At 41.5% G+C, this 22744-nt stretch overlaps 1 protein-coding gene across 2 annotated transcripts in view; it reads left to right on the top strand.

Annotated features, from left to right (window-relative positions):
- Positions 1–2225: 2225 nt before the first annotated feature.
- CPEB4 (cytoplasmic polyadenylation element binding protein 4) overlaps positions 2226–22744 on the top strand; it is a gene marked incomplete at its 3' end in the record, with an annotated part of 33202 nt that continues 12683 nt past the window's right edge. For both annotated transcript variants that reach the window (XM_079542444.1, XM_079542445.1), the window contains exons 1-2: positions 2226–3839; positions 12850–12931. In XM_079542444.1, coding sequence (XP_079398570.1) covers positions 2718–3839; positions 12850–12931 — 1204 coding nt within the window. In that variant the 5' untranslated portion in view covers positions 2226–2717. The remainder of the gene's footprint in view (positions 3840–12849; positions 12932–22744) is intronic.

Here is a 22744-nt window from a genome sequence, read left to right on the forward strand (position 1 = left end):
AGCCCCCTGCTGTGTGCAGGGTCGCCAACTACCAGACCAGGTTGCCCAGAGCCACATCCAGCCTGGCCTTGAATGCCTCCAGGGATGGGGCATCCACAGCCTCCTTGGGCAACCTGTTCCAGTGCATCACCACCCTCTGTGTGAAAAACTTCCTCCTAATATCTACAGAATCACAGAATGGCCTGAAAAGGACCTTTTTGTTTGTTTGTTTCTCTCTAAAAAGAACATGTTTAGCACAACTTCTTTTCTATGTAACCTATTTCCACATTTCAAGAACTCAAACAGCCACCATAAGCCAGGTACTGTAATATCTGCCCTACACCAACATCTCTCTGAGCGCTGTTACGCTGCATTGCTGGCTGCCCCTTCCTCCAGCACAATGATGGGAGGCCAAGGCCAGGGCAGAGTAGGGACAGAAAGGTTCACTTGAGATCCTCAGCCCTTGGGTGCTAAAAACGAGCAGCGTTTCAGATATTATTGAATTCTTAGATATTAGACGTGATAGTACAGGACGAAATGCCGTCAGTGGATTTCAGAACACGGTGCCCGGCCCGTCAGGGCCCTGCCTCAGGGAGGACACCCTGCCCTGCACAAAGATGGCCGCCCCGCTCCAAGATGGTCGCCCCTGCGGCATCCGCCTGACCTTTTGCCCTCACCTATGACGGCCACCAAGCTGCGGGCGACGTGCCCAAAACAAAGATGGCCGCCACAGCCGGGAAGCGGCGGAGAGGGTGCCTGCCCTTACCAAAAATGGCGGCGGGCGGAGGGGGGCGTGGCTTGTGCCCGGGGAGCCGGGCCCGGGGGTGGGGCGGGGGCGCGCCCGGCGCCGAACCGGAAGTGCCGCGCTGCCTCCTCCAGCTGGTTGTCATTTCGTGCGGCGGCTCGGTGCTGAGGAGACGGGGCTCGGCAGCGGCCGGGCGGGGAGGAAGGAGGCACCGGCTGCGGCACCGAGGCAGGAAGCTGCGGCCGCTGGGGGGGGGAGGGAGGGGAAGGGAAGGAGAAAGGGGAAAACAGGAAAAAAAAAAAGAAAAAAAAAAAAATAGAGGCGAAACGAGGCGGCGGAGGCTCCGCGCGGAGGACTCGACGCGGCCGGGCTTGCCGGCTACCGCAGCTTCTCCCGGTGGCACGCAGCCCTGCCCCCTCTCCCGGCGCTGTCTCCCGCGGAGCCTCCCCCTCCGTCGCCGCCCGGAGGCAGCGTCCCCGACCTCCCGCCCGGCCGCTGTACATGACGGGGAAGGCAGCCCGCCTGGAGCCGAGAGGACGCGCAGCACGGGAAGGACTGCGCCGAGGAACCGCCGCCGGACCCCGCGCCCCGGTTAGTCTGCCGGGCCTCCGTCCCGTCATCTCCGGGCGATTTGGGAGAACCGGTTAAACGCCTTCCATGGGGGAGAGAGGAGCCCGGCCCCCCGCCGCCTGCACCTTCCCCTCCCTGCCGGAGGCTGCTCCTCTCCTGAGGTAAAAAAAAAAAAGAAAAGAAAAAAAAAAGAAAGAAAAAGAAAAAGAAAAAAAAAACAGAAACAGAAAACAACCCCTCCCGCCTTTCCCGACAGACAGACGGACTCTCGCGGGGTGGGGGGATACCGCGGGGCACCGCAGCCGGGCCTGGGAGCGCAGCACCGCCCGCTGCTGCCGGCCGCGAGAAGAGCCGGCCCGGAGGGAGCCCACGGATCTGGGTGGAAGGAGCGAGCCCGGCACCGCGATCACCCTCCGGCAGCACAGAGAGCGAGAAAACCTTCTTCCCTTTCCTCCTGCGCAGCTCGCTTGTCCCCTCCCTTCCCTTTTCCCGAACGCTGAATGCTGATTTCTGAGATGAAAATCCTCTCCGGGCACCCAGGGCTCGTCTGAAGGACACGGAGATATTGGATCGCAAATAAGAAGTGAGTCTGGCGATCTCAGAAACCCAACCCAAAAGGAGCAGCATCGATAATCCACCCTTCTGCTCAACTCACTCCCCACCCAGCACACACAGAATACTAATTTCCTGAGATAAGATCTTACCCCTTTAAACGACACACACGCACACACACATACGCAGTGTATATTATTTCTACACAGAATAGGTTAAACCCAGCAGCACAGTAAAAAGCCTCCTCTGCAACTCACCCCCCCTCCTCACCCTTCTGAGTGCTGAAATCCTGAGGTAAATTTTTTTCTCTTATCCACAGCAAAGACTCTTTTTGAGCAGGACACAGATATATATTAGATTATAGAGATGTATTAAATTATTCCAGATTTAAATCTATTTTTTTGCTGCCAAGGGGTCGGGGGACCAGACGTCATTGTATATTTTTTTTGCTCTTAACTCATTTATGGGCAAGTCAAGGCTGCTGAGGAGGAAGAAAACAGGATAGTTAGAATCTCTTTATCCTTATTCCCCAGAAGCTTTTTCTGTCATTGCTGTGCATTTCCTTTAGGAAAGAAAGGAAACCTCTTATTTTGTGAACCAAAGATTTATTTTTCCCTTTCTCCTGGCTGAAGGGAGGAAGCGGACACCAATTTACGCATTTAAATAGTTGAAGAGATCTATCTTTTGCAAAAAAAAAGAAAAGAAAAAAAAAAATCTATGATCCAAATCTGAGATAAATTTGCGTGGAGGGAGAAACTGGAATATCTTGCTAAAAACAGGCTACTTGCTAATCTCTCCTTAGAAGAGGAGGAGGTAAACACTAAACATCAACTTGTTCTAACAGGGAAGATTCAAACCCTAAGTATAATAAATGGGGGATTACGGGTTTGGAGTGTTAGTGCAAAACAACACTGGAAATAAGTCAGCTTTTCCAGTCAGATTTCATCCACATCTGCAGCCTCCACACCATCATCAAAATGCAACCCCCAGCCCTGCTGCTTTTATAAATAATAACACAGCTGCCAATGGCAGTAGTGCTGGGTCAGCTTGGCTCTTTCCTGCTCCAGCTGCCCATAATATTCAGGATGAGATTCTGGGGTCAGAAAAATCTAAAGCTCAGCAACAGGAAAAGCAAGAGTCCCTAGAAAAACAGCAACTTTCCCCCAGTCAAAGTCAGGAAGCAGGCATGCTCTCTGAGCCCGAGAAAGCTAAAACTGAAGAAAATCAGGGCGATAATTCTTCGGAGAACGGCAATGGAAAGGAGAAAATAAGAATAGAGTCGCCGGTGTTAACAGGATTTGATTATCAAGAGGCTTCGGGGCTCGGTTCTTCGACACAGCCCTTGACATCCACCGCATCTTCTCTGACTGGTTTCAGTAACTGGTCTGCGGCGATAGCTCCTTCTTCTTCTACGATAATCAATGAAGATGCAAGTTTTTTTCACCAGGGAGGGGTCCCTGCTGCCTCAGCTAACAATGGTGCTCTGCTGTTTCAGAATTTTCCACATCACGTCAGCCCTGGCTTTGGTGGTAGCTTTTCCCCTCAAATTGGACCCCTCTCTCAACACCACCCTCATCACCCCCATTTTCAGCATCATCACAATCAGCATCAACAACAGAGGAGGTCTCCTGCAAGTCCTCACCCACCACCATTCACGCATAGAAATGCTGCTTTTAATCAGTTGCCTCATTTGGCTAATAATCTAAACAAGCCACCTTCTCCATGGAGCAGCTACCAAAGTCCATCGCCTACACCATCTTCATGGAGCCCTGGGGGCGGTGGATATGGTGGGTGGGGTGGGTCCCAAGGTCGAGACCACCGCCGGGGACTGAACGGAGGGATAACGCCCCTGAACTCCATCTCGCCCTTAAAGAAGAATTTTGCCAGTAATCATATCCAGTTGCAGAAATATGCTCGACCCAGCTCAGCCTTTGCTCCAAAATCGTGGATGGAAGACAGCTTGAATAGAGCTGACAATATTTTTCCTTTTCAGGTGAGTATGTTCTATTATACCCATAAGGAAAATAACACATGACTGCATTAAAATGCTGCAGAGAGTGTGGAATGGGGGTTTGAATAATACACTCTGATTGTGTTACTTCTGTGTTTGCAGCTAAAAAAAGCCATACAGCTCACTTGAAATGCCACAGTGTGAATTACACTGAGCTGTGAATCATGGTGTTTGTTTTTTCAGTAGTGGTGATCGTATAAATATCTATTTCCCAGCAAACATCTCCAATTAGCCAGTTTCCATCAGCTTACTACTTACGTTAACAAGTAACTGCTGAACAAATCTACTTGTAAGCAGCACGTATATCCACTAAGAGGAGTAAGGAAAACAGTGCTGCCTAATGAGGTGTGAGAGATCTGGGGCCTTCTGAAATATTTGAAAACATAGTACATCTGAGAAAAGTATTAAGTGATTGTATTTTGCTTTAGAGAATCTCATGGGCTTGTAGTTCAGTGTAATTTTTGTGGTGTTTTTGGGGAAATAATCTTTTAACGTGATGATGATCAGCACATTTTGCTTTCCTCAGCAATGGCAGCGAATTTTAGTTACAGGCCATTAAAACTCATTACCCAAAATAGATCTGGATGAGGTCAGGTGGTGGTCTCCTATGTTTTCAGATGGTCTCATCTTGACAGCAGACAGGTTGTGTGACACTTCAGCCCCTCCTAGGCAGACTTTTTATGGGTTTGAGATGAGGTGTATAATGTTGAGTCTAGCCTGCAGTAAAATCTAAAGCTCTTCATCTGACCACTCATCAAAGTTTGTTTATTTTTTTGTATGTGTGTGTGTCCACCTTTTGTGAAGTCTTTTTAAGTGGTTTCTGAAGACTATGATTTCTTTAATATGAAATGGGTTGCTTTTAAAGGCCTTCAAAGGAGGGCAAAAGTGAGAATTCTGGAATGATTGCACTGTTGTTAGCCATGGTGTAAGAAGCAGGGTGACCTACTTTAAAATAATTTGAAAGATTCTAGATAAGAAGCAATATGTCTCATGTTCTAAACCACCTGAGAGATATAAATATGTGTAATAATGTCACTGTGGATTCAGACATAGCAGCATTCAGTTCTCCTTAGTGAACTGTTCAGTTTCTGTTTGGTTTGCAGGGCCAGCCTATGCAGCCTTCAGACAACCAAGCAGCTGCTGGCAATAACTTTCCATTAGAGATCTTTCTTTCTGCTGCAGGGCTGGCTGGTTCAGTATCAGGTACAGTCTATGTAAATTTAGAATGCACGGTAGCACTTGATGTTAATATCAGAATTTGTAATTCATATAATGAACCTGTGTCCAGCAAACTGAATTTATACATTGAAGGCATTAGAAAAAGGGACACAGCTGGAGTCGGTCTTTTTTCAGCCTCACTGCAGCGCGACTTGGCTCACAGTGTAATTCATTCTTTACCCTGACACGTAGCTGATGCACAGAGTGACAGAATGAGATCAAGCGTGTCCTTGCTGCTGCGTGTAAGGCCCAAATGTATGTGCACCAATAGAAGCGTGCTTGTTTTGACACCAAGGAAATTTCAGCAAAGTGACAAAGTCAACCTTGACTTTTGGGTTGCGTTCCAACATAAAATACCCTACATGCTTATTTTGATCACAGTAAAGAAATAATTTTTGTGTGGCCTGTTGGTATCTGTTTACATGAATGCTGAAATGAAGCTGTACATGTCAAGACCAAGTCTGACGCTTCTTCATGCCAAGAAAAGAAAAAGTGTTGGAGTGAAGTGCTTTCCAGTCTGTTACAATCGCTTCTGTGAAGAAAAGGGCTGGGCAGCAGAGCAGGACTTCATCACTGCAGGCCTAGAAAGATGCTGATTAATTCTGAAGCCATCTTCACAGAATCACAGAATGGCAGGGTTGGAAGGAACCTCAAGGATCACGAATCTCCAACCCCCTGCCACAGGCAGGGCCACCAACCTCCCCATTTAATGCTAGAGCAGGCTGCCCAGGGCCCCATCCAATCTGGCCTTGAACACCTCTAGGGATGGGGAATCCACAACGTTTCTGGGCAGTGTGTTCCAGCACCTCACCACTTATAATTTTTTTTTTGTGTGCAAAATCTTCAGCTCCTTTGGTCACTTTGTGCTGTTTTGAATTTTTGAATCACTGGAAACAAATGATGTAAGATTTGACCTTTTTTTTTCTGGATTATTCTCATTGTGTGCCTGACTCAAAGCAGAAATAAGGAGTTTTGCTTATTGTATATTTGTGTTCATGCATATATACATTAATGTGAACTATCCTCTGTGATGCAGTCATGTACTGGTCAAAGCTATTTTGTTACTGGAATCTTCTTGGATTCCTATTTAGGAAATAATTGAAAGCTGTCTTTGCTGCAACAACATAATGGGGTAATTTGATACAACTAACCCTTTCATTCAATATTTATGTTTTGCTGCTTAAATCATTAACAAGTGTTGCTGCAGCCTAGTGAGAGTGAGTTTCTTTAGAAAGCAAGCTGTAAACCAGCAGTTGCAGATACTTGGGGATCTCTTATTTTTTCCAAAGGTTGTCTTTACTCCGAAGCTCGGGGAAACACAGAGGTCTATGTTTAGATGCAAATCTTAGGGTAGCCAAGCATAAGTGCTAATTTCCAATTTGGAGAGGACGCCATGGCATAATGTCCCCAAAAGCCACCCATGTGAACTGCTGCTCACTTGAAAAACGTCTGACTTCTGTGTTGAAATAGGCGTCCCAAACAGCGCAGATGGAAGGAAAATCCCATGTTGATCTGCTTGATAATCTTACAGTTTGGTGATAGCTTGCTTGGTATTTGAGAGTTACTACAAACCACCGTGTTGTTTGTTGTCTGTATTCTTTATTTGGAATTCTGCCTCGTCGCACTACAGAAGTGGCACATCTCTAGGAACCTCGTATTGCAGACATGGAACTTGAAGCGAGGTCAGAGAAGACTACCACCAAATGTGTTAATGAAATGAAGTTTTGATATTGTGCTCTGGGCAGCCTTCCCCCTTCAAAGATCTTTTGAAAAGAGAAAAGCCATTGTTCTTTGTGTGTTCATTTGAAAAGGAAATGGTGTCCAAATGAAAAAACGGTTCCTGAATAATAAAAAATAGTTGCGTGTTTTTGGGCACAGCAGTTTTCCCTGGGAATTAATACATGAAAATGTCTTCAACTGTGACTGTTGCATCTTAACAAAGTCCTGATTTTTAAAATTATTCCTTCTATTTCCCTCCTCACAGCTCTCGCAAACTAAATGTTCAGTAATTGCATTTTGCTGCAGCATCGCCCTCAGGATTGTTTTGGCTTTCCTTTTGCTGTGTGCTTGCACTTCCTCATGAGAGTGGAACATCCTGCCTGTTACGCAATGCATAAATCTTGCTTTGATAGGCGCTTCCAGGTTTCCAGATCTCATCTTCCAGTGTGCGGGGATGTTTTTTAAATTGGTCTTTGAAGGCAAGTTAAGCAGCAGCGTTCAACTTTCCATACAAAATAATTTAGAATAATTTGTGTTTCTTCCCGGAATCGAGCTTGACAATAACTGCTCATTTCAAAGAATTTCATGCTGGAGAGTACTTCATCATATCCACTTGTTCAAAACTGTTTTTTCCTTTCTTCTAAAGTGGCTGGTTTCCAGGTACATAACCCCTTCCAAATCCATCGAGGGGCTGTGCCAGAGGGACTTTCTCTTCCTTCAGGCTGATATGGAATGTTTGAGAAAACACATACGTGATTACAGACTGTGTTTTAATTCTGAGCTATACGTCATGGTTTGTTTGCCCATAGAAATGGGTTGATTTAAGAAGTGCGTTAAAACAAATGCCCAGGAATTTGGAATAAAAAAACCCAAACCCTCTTGAATACATTTGCCAACCCTTCTTCTTGAAGGAACTTTGCAAGTAAATTTCTTTACCATGCCTCTTTCATATTTGCTCTTTGTAGTTGAGGGGCCTTTCCATAAATCACGATGGCTGGTTGCATAAAATGAGGCTGCAGCTTTTGCAGAGCTTTGTCAGATTTTATTCTCCCTTGTAGCGGCGGCAACGATTCTGAGAGATTTCAATCTATCGTTTTAAATTAGGGTAAATATTCAAAGTTGAATTTTTAAATGTCAGTTCCCCCATTTTTCAACGAGACCATCAGCTGTGTAGTAATTAGTGTTTTGTGTGCTGTTCCCCACAGCTATTGGTTTGTGGAATTAGAAGCGCTCTAATGTGGTACGACAGGCACAAGTTAAGTACTGTGGAAGTTAACGCTGTTCTTGTTTTATAAACTTACTACTGACGTTAATACCTCGGCTTTGGCCCTCCTGTGCGTTTTTGACCTCAGGGTTTCTTTTTAAAGGAGCTTTTGATAGAAGCTATTTGAATTATGTTTGTATTTTCCAAAGATTAAAAGGAGTGCTCTTATTAAGCGCTTTGCTTTGAAAATGAATTGCGTACTTAGCAGCCCAGCACAAAGGCTGAGAACACAAGATACTGTGGATTATATTTTATAGAAGGCACATTAAAAGACTTAATATATGGCTAACATAGAGTCAGACGTTGCTGGAAGTTTTTATGAGGGTCTATGATTTTTAATGGTTAAATCGGCTTTGACAAAACCACAAGTGCTCCCTCCTCAAAATACTCCTCTTTGGCGTCACTTCTTCAGCATTTTCCTATGGTTCCCTGGTGAAGCTATAAAGGATGAGCAGGGCAGCACACAGCAACATCCTTTCAGGAAAAACCTGTTTATTCAAAGCCTGTAATTCGCTGCCTTCTGGATGGGGAGCTGGAATACAGCATTTGCAGGGTGCTGGGAAAGAGGAGAAGCCTATTCAAGAGTATAATCAAGTCCAAATTTGCTTTGCAATTAATAGAGAAATGTGGAACCTGTATGAGTACCTATAATTTACCTCTCCCCACGCATCTTACTTTGCCTCAGACATCAGGCTTTTTAATTGTGGGAAATAGGTACGAGGTTTCAGAAAGTTTTAAGCTTCCTGTGCTATAATGAGGGTTGCAAATGTAGTTGTGAATTTTCTAATTTCTGCAAGTATTCTGGTTTCACAAAGCTTTAAATAAAATGAAGCCTCAGCTTTATAGCTGAGCCTACTTCATGAATCCTGCTAAGTCACCTTCAGTAAATTGCTTAACTCAGTGCCAGGTTTTGCACTGTTATTGATTGCTCAGTCTTCAGAGAAATTGTAATTTATAAAATCAGGTACAGCCTTGGCTATCAGCAGGAGCTCATAACTTGCCGAGCTTTACCTGCTGGACACTTAGGGGTCTTAGCATTGGCAGGTTCATCCTGGGAAGTGCTGAACGGAAGCTCTCATCTTCTTCAGTCTGAATTGCTCAGGAGATCAGAGCACTGTGGTGCAGATTAATTGTAATGGGTCTGTACTTTACTAGTAAAGTTAGACTTACATTTTTTGATCTGTAAGGGAGATTAGGTATGGGATTTGTGAGTGCCAAGTGTGATCTTTTTGTGCATCAAATATTCACATTTAATTTCTTTTGTGTCAGAGCGTATCCTGTCCATTTGTACATGCTTGGTACCGCTGTCATTTTTTATTTTTATTTTTTTGAATGAAATGTCTTTGGACTTGGAAAAATAAAAATGGAATAGGAGTGAAATAATGGAGAAACCAATGTAGTCACAGAGACAAAGGATGACACACGGTGAAGTTGTGACTTGGAAGTGCTGGGTTCAACTGCCTGTGCTTTAGCAGTGAGACTTAGTGTGAGCACTCTACTACTTATGAATGCTTTCTAGAGAGTAGGAGAAGTAGGGTCCTTTTTATTTTTCTGTAGATATAGTTGGCCAGGATTTAGTTCAAAACTGTTGCTTGCTGCTGTTGAATGCTGGTAGTCCCAGTAGCTCCCAGCCTGACCTGCTAGCTGTCAGCTCATCTGTATTTTGTGAAAACAATGCCATTTTCTCAAAATGATGTTTAACAAATATCTTTACAAATGTTGGATGACATTTAAAGTACAGTCATATATTAAGACTTCAGGTTGTGTGGTTTTTTTTTTTTTTTTTTTTCATGGTCTTGTGTTCAGTCTGGTCACTCTACTTCTTTTCACATTTCCCAGGGGTAAACACCATGCCCTTGGAGTCCTCTGAGAAAACAGAATTTTAGATGCACTAAACCAAAGCTGTATAAAGCCAAGTTCTTTTGATCAATCTACGTAACTAATACTGGGTTGTAGTTAACTTCCTTTACCAGTGAAGTGTATATTCTCTGCTTGATTCCAGGGTAGTCGTTACCTGTATATAAATAAGTAAATAAGAATACAGTAAGCAGTCCAGCTCCATGGAAAGCACTGTGACTTTGTGAATCGACCCATTAAAAGCACCACTGTGTTGTTACTAATTCTTGTTACGTGAAGCTTCTTAAGAAAACTTCACTTTTCCCTACTGAGTACAGTGTGACTTAAGTGCTTTGCAGCTTGTCGTTAGAATTGCTCTTTCCCATGCTTCATTTCCAGCCTATGATCAGTGTCTCAGTTGTGACAACTTTTTGATGTTTCAGAATTAAATGCGTAGTCACACATTTATTTGGCAGTAAGGCCACTACCACTAACCTGTCTTCAGTTTGAATTTCCCGATATATTTTATAAACTATGTATGCAAATTGTGCCTATAATCCAGATGTAATATCTGTTCCTGATAGAATCATGGAGTGGCAGAGTTCATGCTCCGATATTCAAAGAAGTCTCCCTTCAGGAGTACAGCCAACACCATGTAGCACTTGTAGTGGTTCTCATTGCTCAAACTCTCTGTTCTCAGCATTGAGCAGTGTTGACCCATTGCAGAAGGTCCCTCTGTTACTGTAGCTCAATCCAACCTAACAGGTTAGAGACAAGAGGCTTTCTTAGTGCAGCACATGAGAAGTTGCTCAACTTTGTTTTTCCCTTCATCTCAGCCAACTGAAATGTTAAGTGCCACAAATTTAATGGACCTGAAACTACTGGGGTTCTGCTCTCTGTGAGGTAAGAGTTGTAGAACTGTTATTGGCTTGGAGCAGAGGTTCATCCCATACACGGAGACACAATGCAGTGCAAAAGCTGGAATGGAAAAAATGAGCACCATCTGAATAATACAGAGTTTTCAGAAAGTGCTTCTATCTGTAGCTTAGGCTGTTTGTGTCACTTTAGGAACACGGCTGGAAATGTAGAGGCTGTCTTCCAGTACCCATCCCTGAGCAGTTGGATCCCAGTGGGTTCAGGATGCAGACCCAGGAACTTTTACTCAATCTTCATGAGTTATTTTAGTGCAACTGAAGTTTGAAATAGGTAGGAACTAGTAATGTATGAACTAAACCAAAGAACTAAACATTACTACCAAAGGAAGAAACCAGCTGGAAGTGTGAAACTAAAGAATCCAAATGCCTGTAATGCTTCCTCTAAGGTACATCAATGAGCAAGGAAGTAAATACTGCGGAGAGAGAGGGCAGTGCTATGCTTTACATAGCAAAATTGATTTGGGGCTAGACTAATACAACACCCGGTTCCTAACTGGTCTCTCTAATGCTATTTGAAATGCAGTGCAGTGGAGTGGAAATACTTCACTGGTTCTGCGTCGGTCGACTGTTCTGAGGAAATGAAGAAAATCTAGTTGGAAAACAGAATTTTTTTTAGCAGTCGGAATGTAACTTCCTTGGAAATGGATCAGGACTCTAAGAGCTAATGGATTCCTGCTCTTAACATAGTATTAAGCGTTTCAAGTCCAAGATGACTGATTGTTGTCTGATAGAAAAATGGCTCTCGCAGCGCTGTCGGTAACTGCTTCAGCACTTCATTACTGGAAGTAGGGGACGTTGTGGCATTCTGTTCTGCACCACAGGTGCAGTGTCCTTTTGAATTTCACTCATTTCGGTGTGATCAATTCTGGGTCTGTTTGCACTGAAGAAATTTCAGCTTTGCAGCAGCTGGAATTAGGGAGAAAAAATATATTTTCACTGCATTAATTGTAGAAAAGCAGATCAGACCCAATGGGCATTGAATTACCTTCTTATTTGAACGGATACCTTCCATGCTTGATCTGTGTTCAGAGATGAATCCCTTAAAACATGGATGAAATAAAACCTCTAGAACTGATGTTAGAGTTACTAGACTCAGAAAAACTAAACGTGAGGTCGATTTGTATGTAAAATGGGTAATGGAGTGGTGAATGATTTGGGGAGGAGATTTTTTGCTTCTATTAGTGACCTTTTATCATACTGTAAAAATTTCAAAGTTTGGCTAACCTGAATTTGAAAACAAAAATAATGCAGTGCCGGGATATTTTGTGTTGTCTTCTGTTAGTGTAGCACCAGATTTGCAAGACGTGGAATTTGTTGTCTTAGCTGGGGAAGTCTGAGGCATATCTGTGTTAAATGGTGGCTTTGGTTTGTGAAGTATGCTTCAGTTGGGTTGATACAATGAAATGGTAAGGTGCAAGAGACACCTTGCCTCATGCTTTCTGAATCCTTCAATTTTAGTAGTGCTTGGAATATTGAACTTGTGATTTTGGGGACTGTAAAAATAGAGCTAAACTTGTCAGCTAGCAAACCAGACTGCAGCAGCGCTGCTACCTGTGTGAAATGCTTTATAATTGTGCAGAATCAGCACTGATTATGCAGAATTAGGCTGTTTATCAGGGTAGTAATTTAGGTGAGAGGAATTCTGTGTCACTCCATGAATTCAAATTTTTTTAGCTCAGGCTGCAATACCTGTTTTATGACTTCTCTTTGCCATTCTGTCTCCTGGGAGCTGATCTTTCCTTCCTGACTGTGAACTCAAATTGTTTTTAACATAGTTTATCTGTATAGCAAGGAACACAAACTAAATATTGGAGTTCTTAAACAAATAATTGGTTATTATATATCAGACTCATATTCTCTGTATTTGTATTCTAATACATTGTTGTCTGTATTAGACTGACTTTAGTGGTGTATAAGCATGTGCTGTAGTGCTGTAGAATAAAACAAGATTTTATGTTACAGGTGGCTTTTTTTTTTTTTAACACTATGTTGCCTAATCTGTCTTTGTATTTGCTTGCAGGATCGCACAAGGACTTTTGACATGCATTCACTGGAGAATTCGTTGATTGACATAATGAGAGCCGAAAATGATTCACTGAAAGGTAAATTTAGAAGGAGTCTGTTTCCTGCAGTAAATAATTGGGAAGATGTGCTTGCTTAGGATAAAAAGCTGCAGTTTTGGTTAGGAAAAAGTAAAGTTCTGTTGTGCACCCTGGTGCATGTAGGTCAGCTCGGGTAGGCCTGCTGTTCGGCTGTCCCTTGATGAAGCTGCTGCAGCATGTGGATGCTGGAGTGTGTTTTGTCTTAGCATAAAACAATGAGAAACACAAACATAAACCAATCTTTTGTGTATGTTGACAGTGTTGTTTTTAATAGATACGATGTGTGCAGCCTGTAGAAATGATCAGCTTACAAATCTTAAGCAGACTGGTGAAACATAGCTATCAGCTCTATAGTGTTTTCCTGCTTGAAGTCATAGCTCCTTCAGTCCTGAGGAAGAATGACTTTTAGGTGTGTCACTGGGAGAACAGAGTATTTCTGATTTTTTATTTTATTTTAAAAAGCTCTTTACCTTTCTATTTTTCTCTTTATTTTTGTCACCTTAATTGCAGAATTTTTTTACATTGGGAAAAAGGAAGGGGGTCAGGTTGAACCAACTTGCAGTTTAACTATTTTTATGTTTCTATTTTTGGCAAACATAAACTTTCTTTGAAATGACAACTGACGAAGTGCTCAAAACATTGTCTACACACTTGATTGAAGCCTGTTTAGAAACTGCTTATGGGATGGATTCGGAAATGTAGTTTCTTATTCTGTACAATGAGTAATCTGTGTCAGTTTGAGGGTTAATCATGTAAGTGAAAGTAGGCAATCTTTTATTTATGCTCATTATCCAAGAATTCAGTTTTGTAACCAGTCATGAGACCACTAAGAAACAAAGCTAGACTTGTGGTTTCTAAAAGTAAGTTTCTCTGGATATCAAGGCTTGTGGTGTTAATGAAATATGACTTGTTTTAGTGGTGATTCTTTCTCAGACGACCAAGCACTGATTAATTGGCACTAGCTTGTTTCTTGCATTCTCCATAGTCTGATGATGAGAAACACCAAGAAATACACTTTCCTATTGAAATGACAAGGGGAGCTTGGTGTGGATATAAACTAATAACAAATAGATTCACAGAAAATAAAAATAAATTCCCACCTTATGTGTTGGGAGCAGGCTTTCATTAATTACACATAGTAACAGCTTTTGTTTGTTTAGTATGCAGTCTGTTAAATGGCATCATCATGTGCCCCAGCACTGTGTACTGAACCAAGATTGGGGTGCTCTTTCTTGACAGCAGCACCTGGGATTTGCTCTGAGACCTTATCTTCATAGGCAGGCCGAACCCAAGTTTTAGCTGCTCAGATCTGGCAACACAGCAACACAAAGTGACATAGCTGTAGGAAAATAGAATTTCTGTTAAAAATTGAATTAATAAAGTCAGATTGGTATGTATTTATATTCAGCACCTAGATAAGTTCTAGGTAAGTTCTAGGTAAGTTCTACTCTACAGAGCTAGTTGTTCTGTAGAGTAGTGTGTTCGAATGCTTTGAAAGGATTATTTGCAACTGTAATCTTTGGGTGTTTTTTGAGTGCTTTCCATGCTTTAAGAATGATGGAATAAGCGTGTCAGTGAAGAACACACATAGTTCTGGTACACGTTTATTCCTGCTTGAAATTGTTAATCTCCTTTGCAGAGTCATCTGTGTTTTGTGTTGAGTTTTGTAGGCATTGCATCGTGCTGATCAGAACAGAGTGGTATCAGTCTGATTGTGTTCTGGATGTTTCTTCTTGAGTTCTTTATGCATTTTTATGTTTCATAATTAATAGGTGTAAAGCATAAGAAAAAAAAAAGCCTCAGAATGAAGAAGAAAAGTTCAAGTATTCCCATGTGAAATACTTGGTTGTTGTGAAGTCTCTTCATTTTTTTCAAGGATTTCCACAGCACAAGTGTTAAGCTTGCTTGTACTCAAACATGCAGAATGCTGAACTTGGCGGCTGCTTATCTGCTGCAGCAGACCTGATACAGAAATGAAACTGCAGTAATACACTTAGAAATGGATCTTTATTCAAACTAGAATCTCCCATGGTGTGGTAATGCTGTAGTGATCATCTGTAAGCAGGGTGGGATTTCTAAGGAGAAGAAATACCTTTAGCTAAATCAAGTGTTAGAACTGGAAGAAAATTGCACCTTGCCAGTGCAAAGTGCATTTCAACTCTGAAGAAGGGTTCACATGTTTGGTTTTTTTTCCCATCTGTTGGTGAGATTGTCTTAACACAGGTTCTGTTTTATTTTTCTTGCCTTTATTTAAGCTGATTGAAAGGAATCTAAGAACTTCGGACCTGCAATTCCTAAAATATTGTGAATTAGGGTTGTCAGTTCAAAATCTCGCACTCCATTTCAAGTACCTGCAGTTAGATTATCAGTTCCATTGGAAGATTTTCATTTTTTATTTTAAATGAGCTAATTGGTGCATGCTTTTAAACTGAGGTTGGATACTCTCAAAAGGGAAAAGCTGCTGGGTTTGAGACTTTAAAAATAGCCTGGACAAGACACTAATAACACATGCTGCAGAGAGCAATCTCAGAATGGCATGGAAATAATTTAGATGATCTAATAGGTCTCTCTGCTATCTTCCAAGTCCTTGAGAGGCTGTAATGCTGACTTAATGTGAGTTTAGTACATAGCACTAACGCCGGCCTCTTGTATATATTGTAGTGGAGTTCCAGAGAGAGAAAATGTTAAAATATACCTTCACAACAAGAGTATGGACAAGACAGGAGATACCAATCAGTTTGGAACCCGCTGGCTTTTGGGATTTTAAAGAAATCCTTTCGATCTTTAAAAGCTGTGTTCAGAGCATCAGGTTTTGGATCCTGCAAAATGAATAAACAGGAATTCTTCGAAATTTAACCAAGTCCATTCGCAGTGCCTGCTTCTTGACTGAGGTGATGCTTTCAGTTTGTTTAGGAGCCTTATGGTCATGTTATTGCGTTGTCTCACTATACAAAGTACTGTCTGCTGTGTGAAGTTCAAAGGTGAATCTTAACTAGCACTGATTACTATATTCAGCCTTCCCACTTAGCACTTCTGATAGGCCTTTTACTGTTTCTTTTCCTCATTCTGATGTATATTTTTTACCCCTGTTGAATCCTCTTCCTTTGCGGAGCAGCTGCCATTTCAATATGTTATTTTTATCCGCACAAGTGAGTGTGCTGCATTCTGCACAGCCAGTGACAATCTGCAGAAGCCTTTCCCTGGAGACTAATTGCATCTCCTCCGCTGTGCATTCGGCCTTCATGTGCTGAGCCTGGGATCCGGAGCCTCATTTTTTGAATCTGGCTCTTCCAGATGGCAATTTGAGCATTACTGTAATAGTAGTAGGTTGACTAAATATTTCCTTGTTAAGTGACACTGAAATGTCTTTAAATACTTTAGGGCAGCAGACTGCTTTATTTCTGAAATACCCTATGGTTCAGCTTAGGGGTGGAAGGGAAATTGCGCATGCTGAAATTAAAGCAGACCAGCACATCTGCTTATGGCACTGCGAAGCTCTCTAAAATTTGGGTGTGAATAGTTCATTATCTGTATGAATGCTGCACGGTAAAAAAACAAACATAAGTATGCACAAAAAGAAGTGTTTCAGAGACAGGGCAAGGTCAGTCTGCATGCAGACAGCAGCAGAGCGAGCCAGCCAGCAGCTCTGCATTTTAGAGGTGTCAGAATGATGAGAACTGACACCATTTGGGGTTTTTCTGACTGAGCTGATATATAAACCCAATTGTATATTCAAAGAAGTCATCAGCACCTTAATACTGATCTGAAAAACTATTTCAGCTGAAAAGAAAGTAGGTGGGGATTCCACAGTGAATCTTAAAAAAAGTGTTCTTTGATCAGAAGAAGGAAAATTGTTTTGACAGCATTTTTTGAGTGCTGGAGAAGATGAACTAGATGTTTCTTTTCTAGCTGTATGGATTATGCAACATGTTCATATTGAGAAAATGGGCCATTTCCTTTCCTGTATGAACCAGAAAATTAGTGAGAATATGGCCCAATTTTTTGCTAAGGGCTCAATAAGAGAGGCTGTGATTCTTTGTAGACAAGTGGGCCTTTATGTTTGCATAGACAAACTGAGCTTTAACTGAGGTTTAGAATCTAAAATAATAGATTGGTTTTTTTTAAACATCTTTAAGTTTTCATAGCAATGAGTAAAGCTTTAATTTGGTGTCCGAGATGAAACTTTGTTCCCTCTTGTTGCTGTGTGCAGTTACACAATCAGGAGCGGTCTGGAACTGCATGATGTTAACGTCACTTCCAACCCAAACCATTCTCTTTATTGAGCCCTGAAAGTCAGAGGCTCTGGCAGAGTGTGAATCTGCAGCCCAATGCTGCAGGTGTCCTCATGGGCTCTGTGAGTGTCCTGTCCAGGGCAGATGTTGTGGTCTCCCCTCAGGCTGCAGAGCAGCACCAGCACTTGTGTGCCTGCTGTCTTTATCGAAGGATCATTCACTTGCAACATTGATGTGCCCAACTTACTGTAAATTGTGCAAAAACTTCCTCCCTGCTGCTTCTGGCACCAGCAGGGCTTGCTGTAATGGTCTTTAGAACTTGGATATTGGTTTTTTTTTTGCGTGGGATCTTCCTGAATTTCACCTCCTACGCTGTAACCAGGAAAAGCTGGCAGCACTTTCAGACTGAGGTGCATATTAATTGAGGGTAAAACCAATTGTGATGTCTCAAGGTAGTGCTGAACTGGATCTAATAGCAATAACCCACACCCTGTGCTGACAGAGCTGTGGTGGGGAAACAGTCAGTGTGGTTGTTCGCCATCTGCAGCTCCTGTTGCTGTTCTAGCCACACTTCTCAGCTGGCTTAGAACAGAAGTGCTGTAAGTACATAAGGGCATGCTTTATTTATATATCTGATGTTCATAATTTTGGGGCAATATTCAATATTTTAACTTTTTAGTCTGTTGCTGTGCTTTTCTATCAACTCCTCTCACATGTTGGTTGAAACACTGCTGAGCTGTTCAGAGTGCACCAAAGCTCTCACCTAGGAACAGTGAAAGCCCCCTGACAGTGGGAATTCCCAGCTCTGCCATTAGCTACTGAGCTCAGTTGGAAGGGACCTATAAGGATATATAAGATATATAAGAGTTCAACTGATGTTGCTGCTTTCTTTATTGTTTGCTATAAATCTTCACTGTACCACAAATACTACAAAAATACCAGGGCAGGGATGCAATATTTCAGGTATTATATTATGAACATTTTTAGCAATCATCCAAAATTATTAGGAAATATTCAGAAACATTTCCAGTTGTAGGAAACAGCTGTTGGAAGAGCTGAATTACTGTTTACATTAAATTAATTCCTCTGGATTTATTGACACCCTTAATTTTAAGTGTTTAAAGTAGCCTGTTGGTGATGGCACTGCTCAAAGACTTTGGGGAATACTTGAAAATGAATTCGCCTCTGATAACCTTTGCATTTCTGTAGAAGTACAGGATTTGACGATGCAGATGTCAAAGAATGACACGTTTATACTTCTGTAAGATTTTGGGCAAAGTTACTCAGCTAAGCAGGAATAACACCTCGATGTGTGCTGCCATCGAGCAAAGAGCAGAGGGTATTAATGTAACCACCCTTTGAGGCCAGGAAATTCCTTCCCCTGCCATCACAGAGCAGTACAAATATCCCAGGGTTTTCTGATCTTGGTCCAGCTTTGAAATCAAGTGAAGATTCCTGTTAACTTCATTAGGGTATGAGGTCTGTGTTTTTATTTTCTCCGGTCTTGAAACATTTCTCAGAGGCTTCTGGCCGTGTGGTCCCATCTCCAGAGTCTGCACAGAAAATTAAATAAAATACATTTCGTACTCCTTACAGAAGACATTTTCTAACGAGGCACATTGTGCAAGTGCAGGCGGTTCCTGATGCTTAAAATACTACAAAGCAACAACAATACTGCTACAGTATTCAGAGTTGAAACCAGTGACTTGGTCTTCACAGGTGTTAAAGCCAACAAAGTTGTGCTGAATACCAGACCCATAGCCTTGCTAATCTGGTTAAGATCTTTTCTAAAGTTTTCTTGGTTTCTATTTTACTTTTTCTTTTTTTTTAAATTAACCCTTTTTTTTTTTTTTTTTTTTTTTTTTTAGTGTTTTGATTCTTTTGCTTTGTTTCAACATTACTGTCCACCAAATGTTTTTTTCTTTTCTTTTCTGAATCCTTGCTTTGATAATCTCTGGTCATTCTAGATCATCTTCAAAGAAGCCTTTAATTTGGAGCTGTGTTCCGTGAGTAGTCTCTGTTCATGGCTTTAAAAGACAGAGCTCTCCCTGCCTCTCCTCCCAGGCTGATGGAAATCGCTCTCCTTCGTCTTTTTTTTCTCACTTTGTTCGCCTTTTTTCCTTGATGTTGTATTGTTTGTTCTTTGAATCCTTTATTAGCCACATTTTGCATGTTCGCTACCATGTTTATCAGGATAGAATTGCACAAAAGGGGCAGAATGAAAGGGCTGATGTGCTTTTCTTAAACCTGAGCAACAAGAAGAAATGGGAGATTTAATGAAAAGAAGGATGAGTTTGGAAAAAAGAAAGCAGATCAGACTTAGGTATAAATGGGACGAGAGTTTGTGTAACAGCACTGCATTACCTTGCAGTGGTTTGTTACCAGAACTCTTCTGGTGAAGGCAGTCAAGTGACACTGCTAAGCCAGTCTTTTGGGACAGGCTGTTCTGAAAGTATCTGTGCCATCATAGCAGGTGCTCAGAACACAGGAGTTTAACTGGATTACCTGCTAAAGACTTGGAGTTTCCTGGGACCAATTTTTATTTGCAAAGCAACAAACCTTTCTATAATACCCTTCCTTCATGTCAACCACTAATGTATCAATTCTACTGGACCACTATCAAATTTCTACTAGTGGTTTTCCAGCTGGAGTTCTGCATATCTGCAACAAATCCAATTTGGATTGGTTTGTCTTGAAAGCCTGGGTGTGAAAATAAGGGAGCTGATTCTTGAATGCTTGTCATTTCAAGGCTCTGCAGCACAGGAGACTTCAGCTGACTTACTGGCTGTGATAGTGAAGTGTGATGGCCTAGGAGGCACAAATTAAAGAGTGTACATGCAAGCAACTGTGGTATTTCTCACATTTGAGATGTCTGGTTGCGTTTCTTAATCATTCAGAAATGCTTTTTATTTGAAGGATTAGAGAGAAAAACTAAGTTTTGAATGCTGTTTAATTTACTGGGGACAAGTAATGATTCAGCAAGGTCCACGCTTAACTTCTGTGCCTGGATTCTGCTTTTTGAACAGATGTTAACAACTCTTAAAAATCTCTTTTTTTTTTCATTTTTGTTTAAAAATCAGAACAAATTATTCAACTCTTTTAGGCCGGATATTTATCCTATGTCCTATGTTTACTACCAGGTGCTTTATCTTAACAAAAAAAAAAAATTCTTTCAAATGATTTCAGCGATTTTTATAGACTTCTTACAGGGAGTATAAAGCTGTGAATTCTTTGTCTGTTTTCTTTAGTGCTTAAGCATGAGACATAAGAAGAAGAACGTTTGATTAGAGGAGTCTGAAAATACATCTTGAAGTAGATTGATCCTCACTTGGCTTAATTTGTCATTCACTGCAATGCAGATGGGTTAGCTGTGATGCCGGGTGTTTTGTGTTTTGTTTTCAGTAAATCAGACAGTTTTCAGATGAGCAGAGCAGTCCTTTGCATATCTCTGATAGCTGTAGGTATGCAGTGGTACACAGAGACATATTCTTTAAGTTTTACTTTGTGAGAAATCTTGATAACAGGAGTCCTAGCTTGGCAGTCAGAGTGCATGGATATGAGAAGAGTGGAGCGTGGGGACACTTGTGATAGGTAACACATATAACACTATTTACAATAAATAATTTTCCCATGTTTTGTAATAATGTTACATGCAAATACTTCACTAGTGCACAAAGAGTTAGGGAGGTGGAGACAACTTCATGAAGGCATTCTAAATAATGTCTTGGTTGTTCGTGTGTGATTTAAAGTTGTTGTAGTAGTGTTGCTGTGCTGTATCTAGGCAGAGGAGATGAAGTGCTGATTCCTTGAAAATGCAGTTTCTGTTTCTCTTGCTAATTGGAGTGGGGCTGTAGTACAGTTCTGTCTTTATTTTTCAAATAAATTACTGGAAAAATTAGTGTCTTTTTTACAGCTACTGTAAATATGAAAAATGGGGAAATGTTTTGTTGCAGAGACTTGAGTATGTGTGTGTTACCCTTCCCGTATTGCTTGGGACTGAAGCATGAGGGTGCTTAAAAAAGGAACAAAGCTGTCACGTTGCATTCCATGCTGCCTTGTGATCATTCCTTCCACAGACAAAAATAAGTTGCTTTGAACCTATTATTGTACTTAAAGAACTCTGGTTTTAAATCTTGCAGCATGTTGGTATATGCCAATGTAAATTGAGCTTTGAGTCACATGCAGGAATCGTTTCAAGTTATTCATTAAAGCATGGGCAGAGCTCAGCCTGCCTTCTGCAGAAGTGTCAGGCTGATGGCATGGGCAGATATCTGCCTCTCTTGAGGGTATGCTCTGTGTGAAGGATCCAGGAACAGTGCATGTGAACCAGAACTACAAAGGGGAGGTTTGTGAAGTTTTTTGCACCTTTTCTATGTGTTTCAATAAAATCAGTAGTAAGTTGTTATGGGTTAATAATATCTGATTCTGTCACTTAGTAAATAAATTCTGCCTACTGATTTTTAGCATGTGGCATCCTTTTTCTCTTTCCTCCTATCAGAGAGTCCATCCTTTGTGTGCATTTTGTATCTGAGAACTTGTTTGGTTCTTTATTGGCAAAGTTGTTTAACACTTTTTCTTCTCCCAGCTGCAAACTCTGCCTTCATCTTTTTATTTTTGAAGTGTAACAATGTCACACGTCTGGAAAATAAATGCTGTTAGTTGTTCCGTCTCATAAACTGAGAGATGTGCAGAGGGAAAAGATTGGATATTTTTTATAACTTGTGTATTCCTTAGAAGTCATACATTAACATAAGGCAAAGCTCAGTGCCACCAGCAGTGGGGTGGCTGTTTCTCCAAAGCACACACATAATTCAAACATCCATTCTGCAGCAGGGAAGTGTGCTTCATGATTTGCTTCTCTGCTTTTGATTTTTTTTTTAATCTCTGACCGTATGGGGATTCCTGGAGGGAAAAAATATTCAAGTATCAGTGATATTTATGGGTTCCGCTCAGACTGATTTACTATAAACCAGCTTTAGCATAGTGGGAATTATAAAAAAAAATAAAAAAATATGAGTACCTTCTAGACAAAATTGTGGCTATGTTTAGGATTTTAAGCAGGTCTGTTTTGGAAAAGATGGCTCTGCATTATTCTGTTTGATAGCAAAGAAAACTTCAAAGTTAGCTTTGAAGCTTCCATATTTTTGTGAGGAGTGAGGCTGGATTTGGTTTGTCAGCTTTCAGGAGGAGTTAAGTGGTTTCTGAAATGTGTGAAAGATCATCTTTAGAGGTTCAGTCAGCGTGGCACTGTGTTAGCCTGGCAGATTACCTGAGAGCACCTGCAGGGAAGGAATAATGATGGTGGTGGAAGCTCTCACACAAACCCCATCTGTGTGTTTTAATAGTAACTTCTCACTGCAGTGTTTCTCAGCTTCTCTCCTTGCTGACCCCCCCCATGTTTGATGTATAAAGTTGTCTCTGACCAAACTGTAAGATGTTGCTATGCTGGTAGTCTGCTTTGGCATAGAAGTCTAAGCTCTTGAAATGAAGTTAGATTCTACTTCAATTATTTTTCCATAATTAAAAAGAAAAGAGAATCATAAGTGTTGCATACATCGTTATCAGTGCCTAAGATGAGAAC

Source organism: Tetrao urogallus (genome assembly GCF_951394365.1).
Source record: "Tetrao urogallus genome assembly, chromosome: 14".
In the NCBI taxonomy this organism is placed as follows: Eukaryota; Metazoa; Chordata; class Aves; order Galliformes; family Phasianidae; genus Tetrao; species Tetrao urogallus.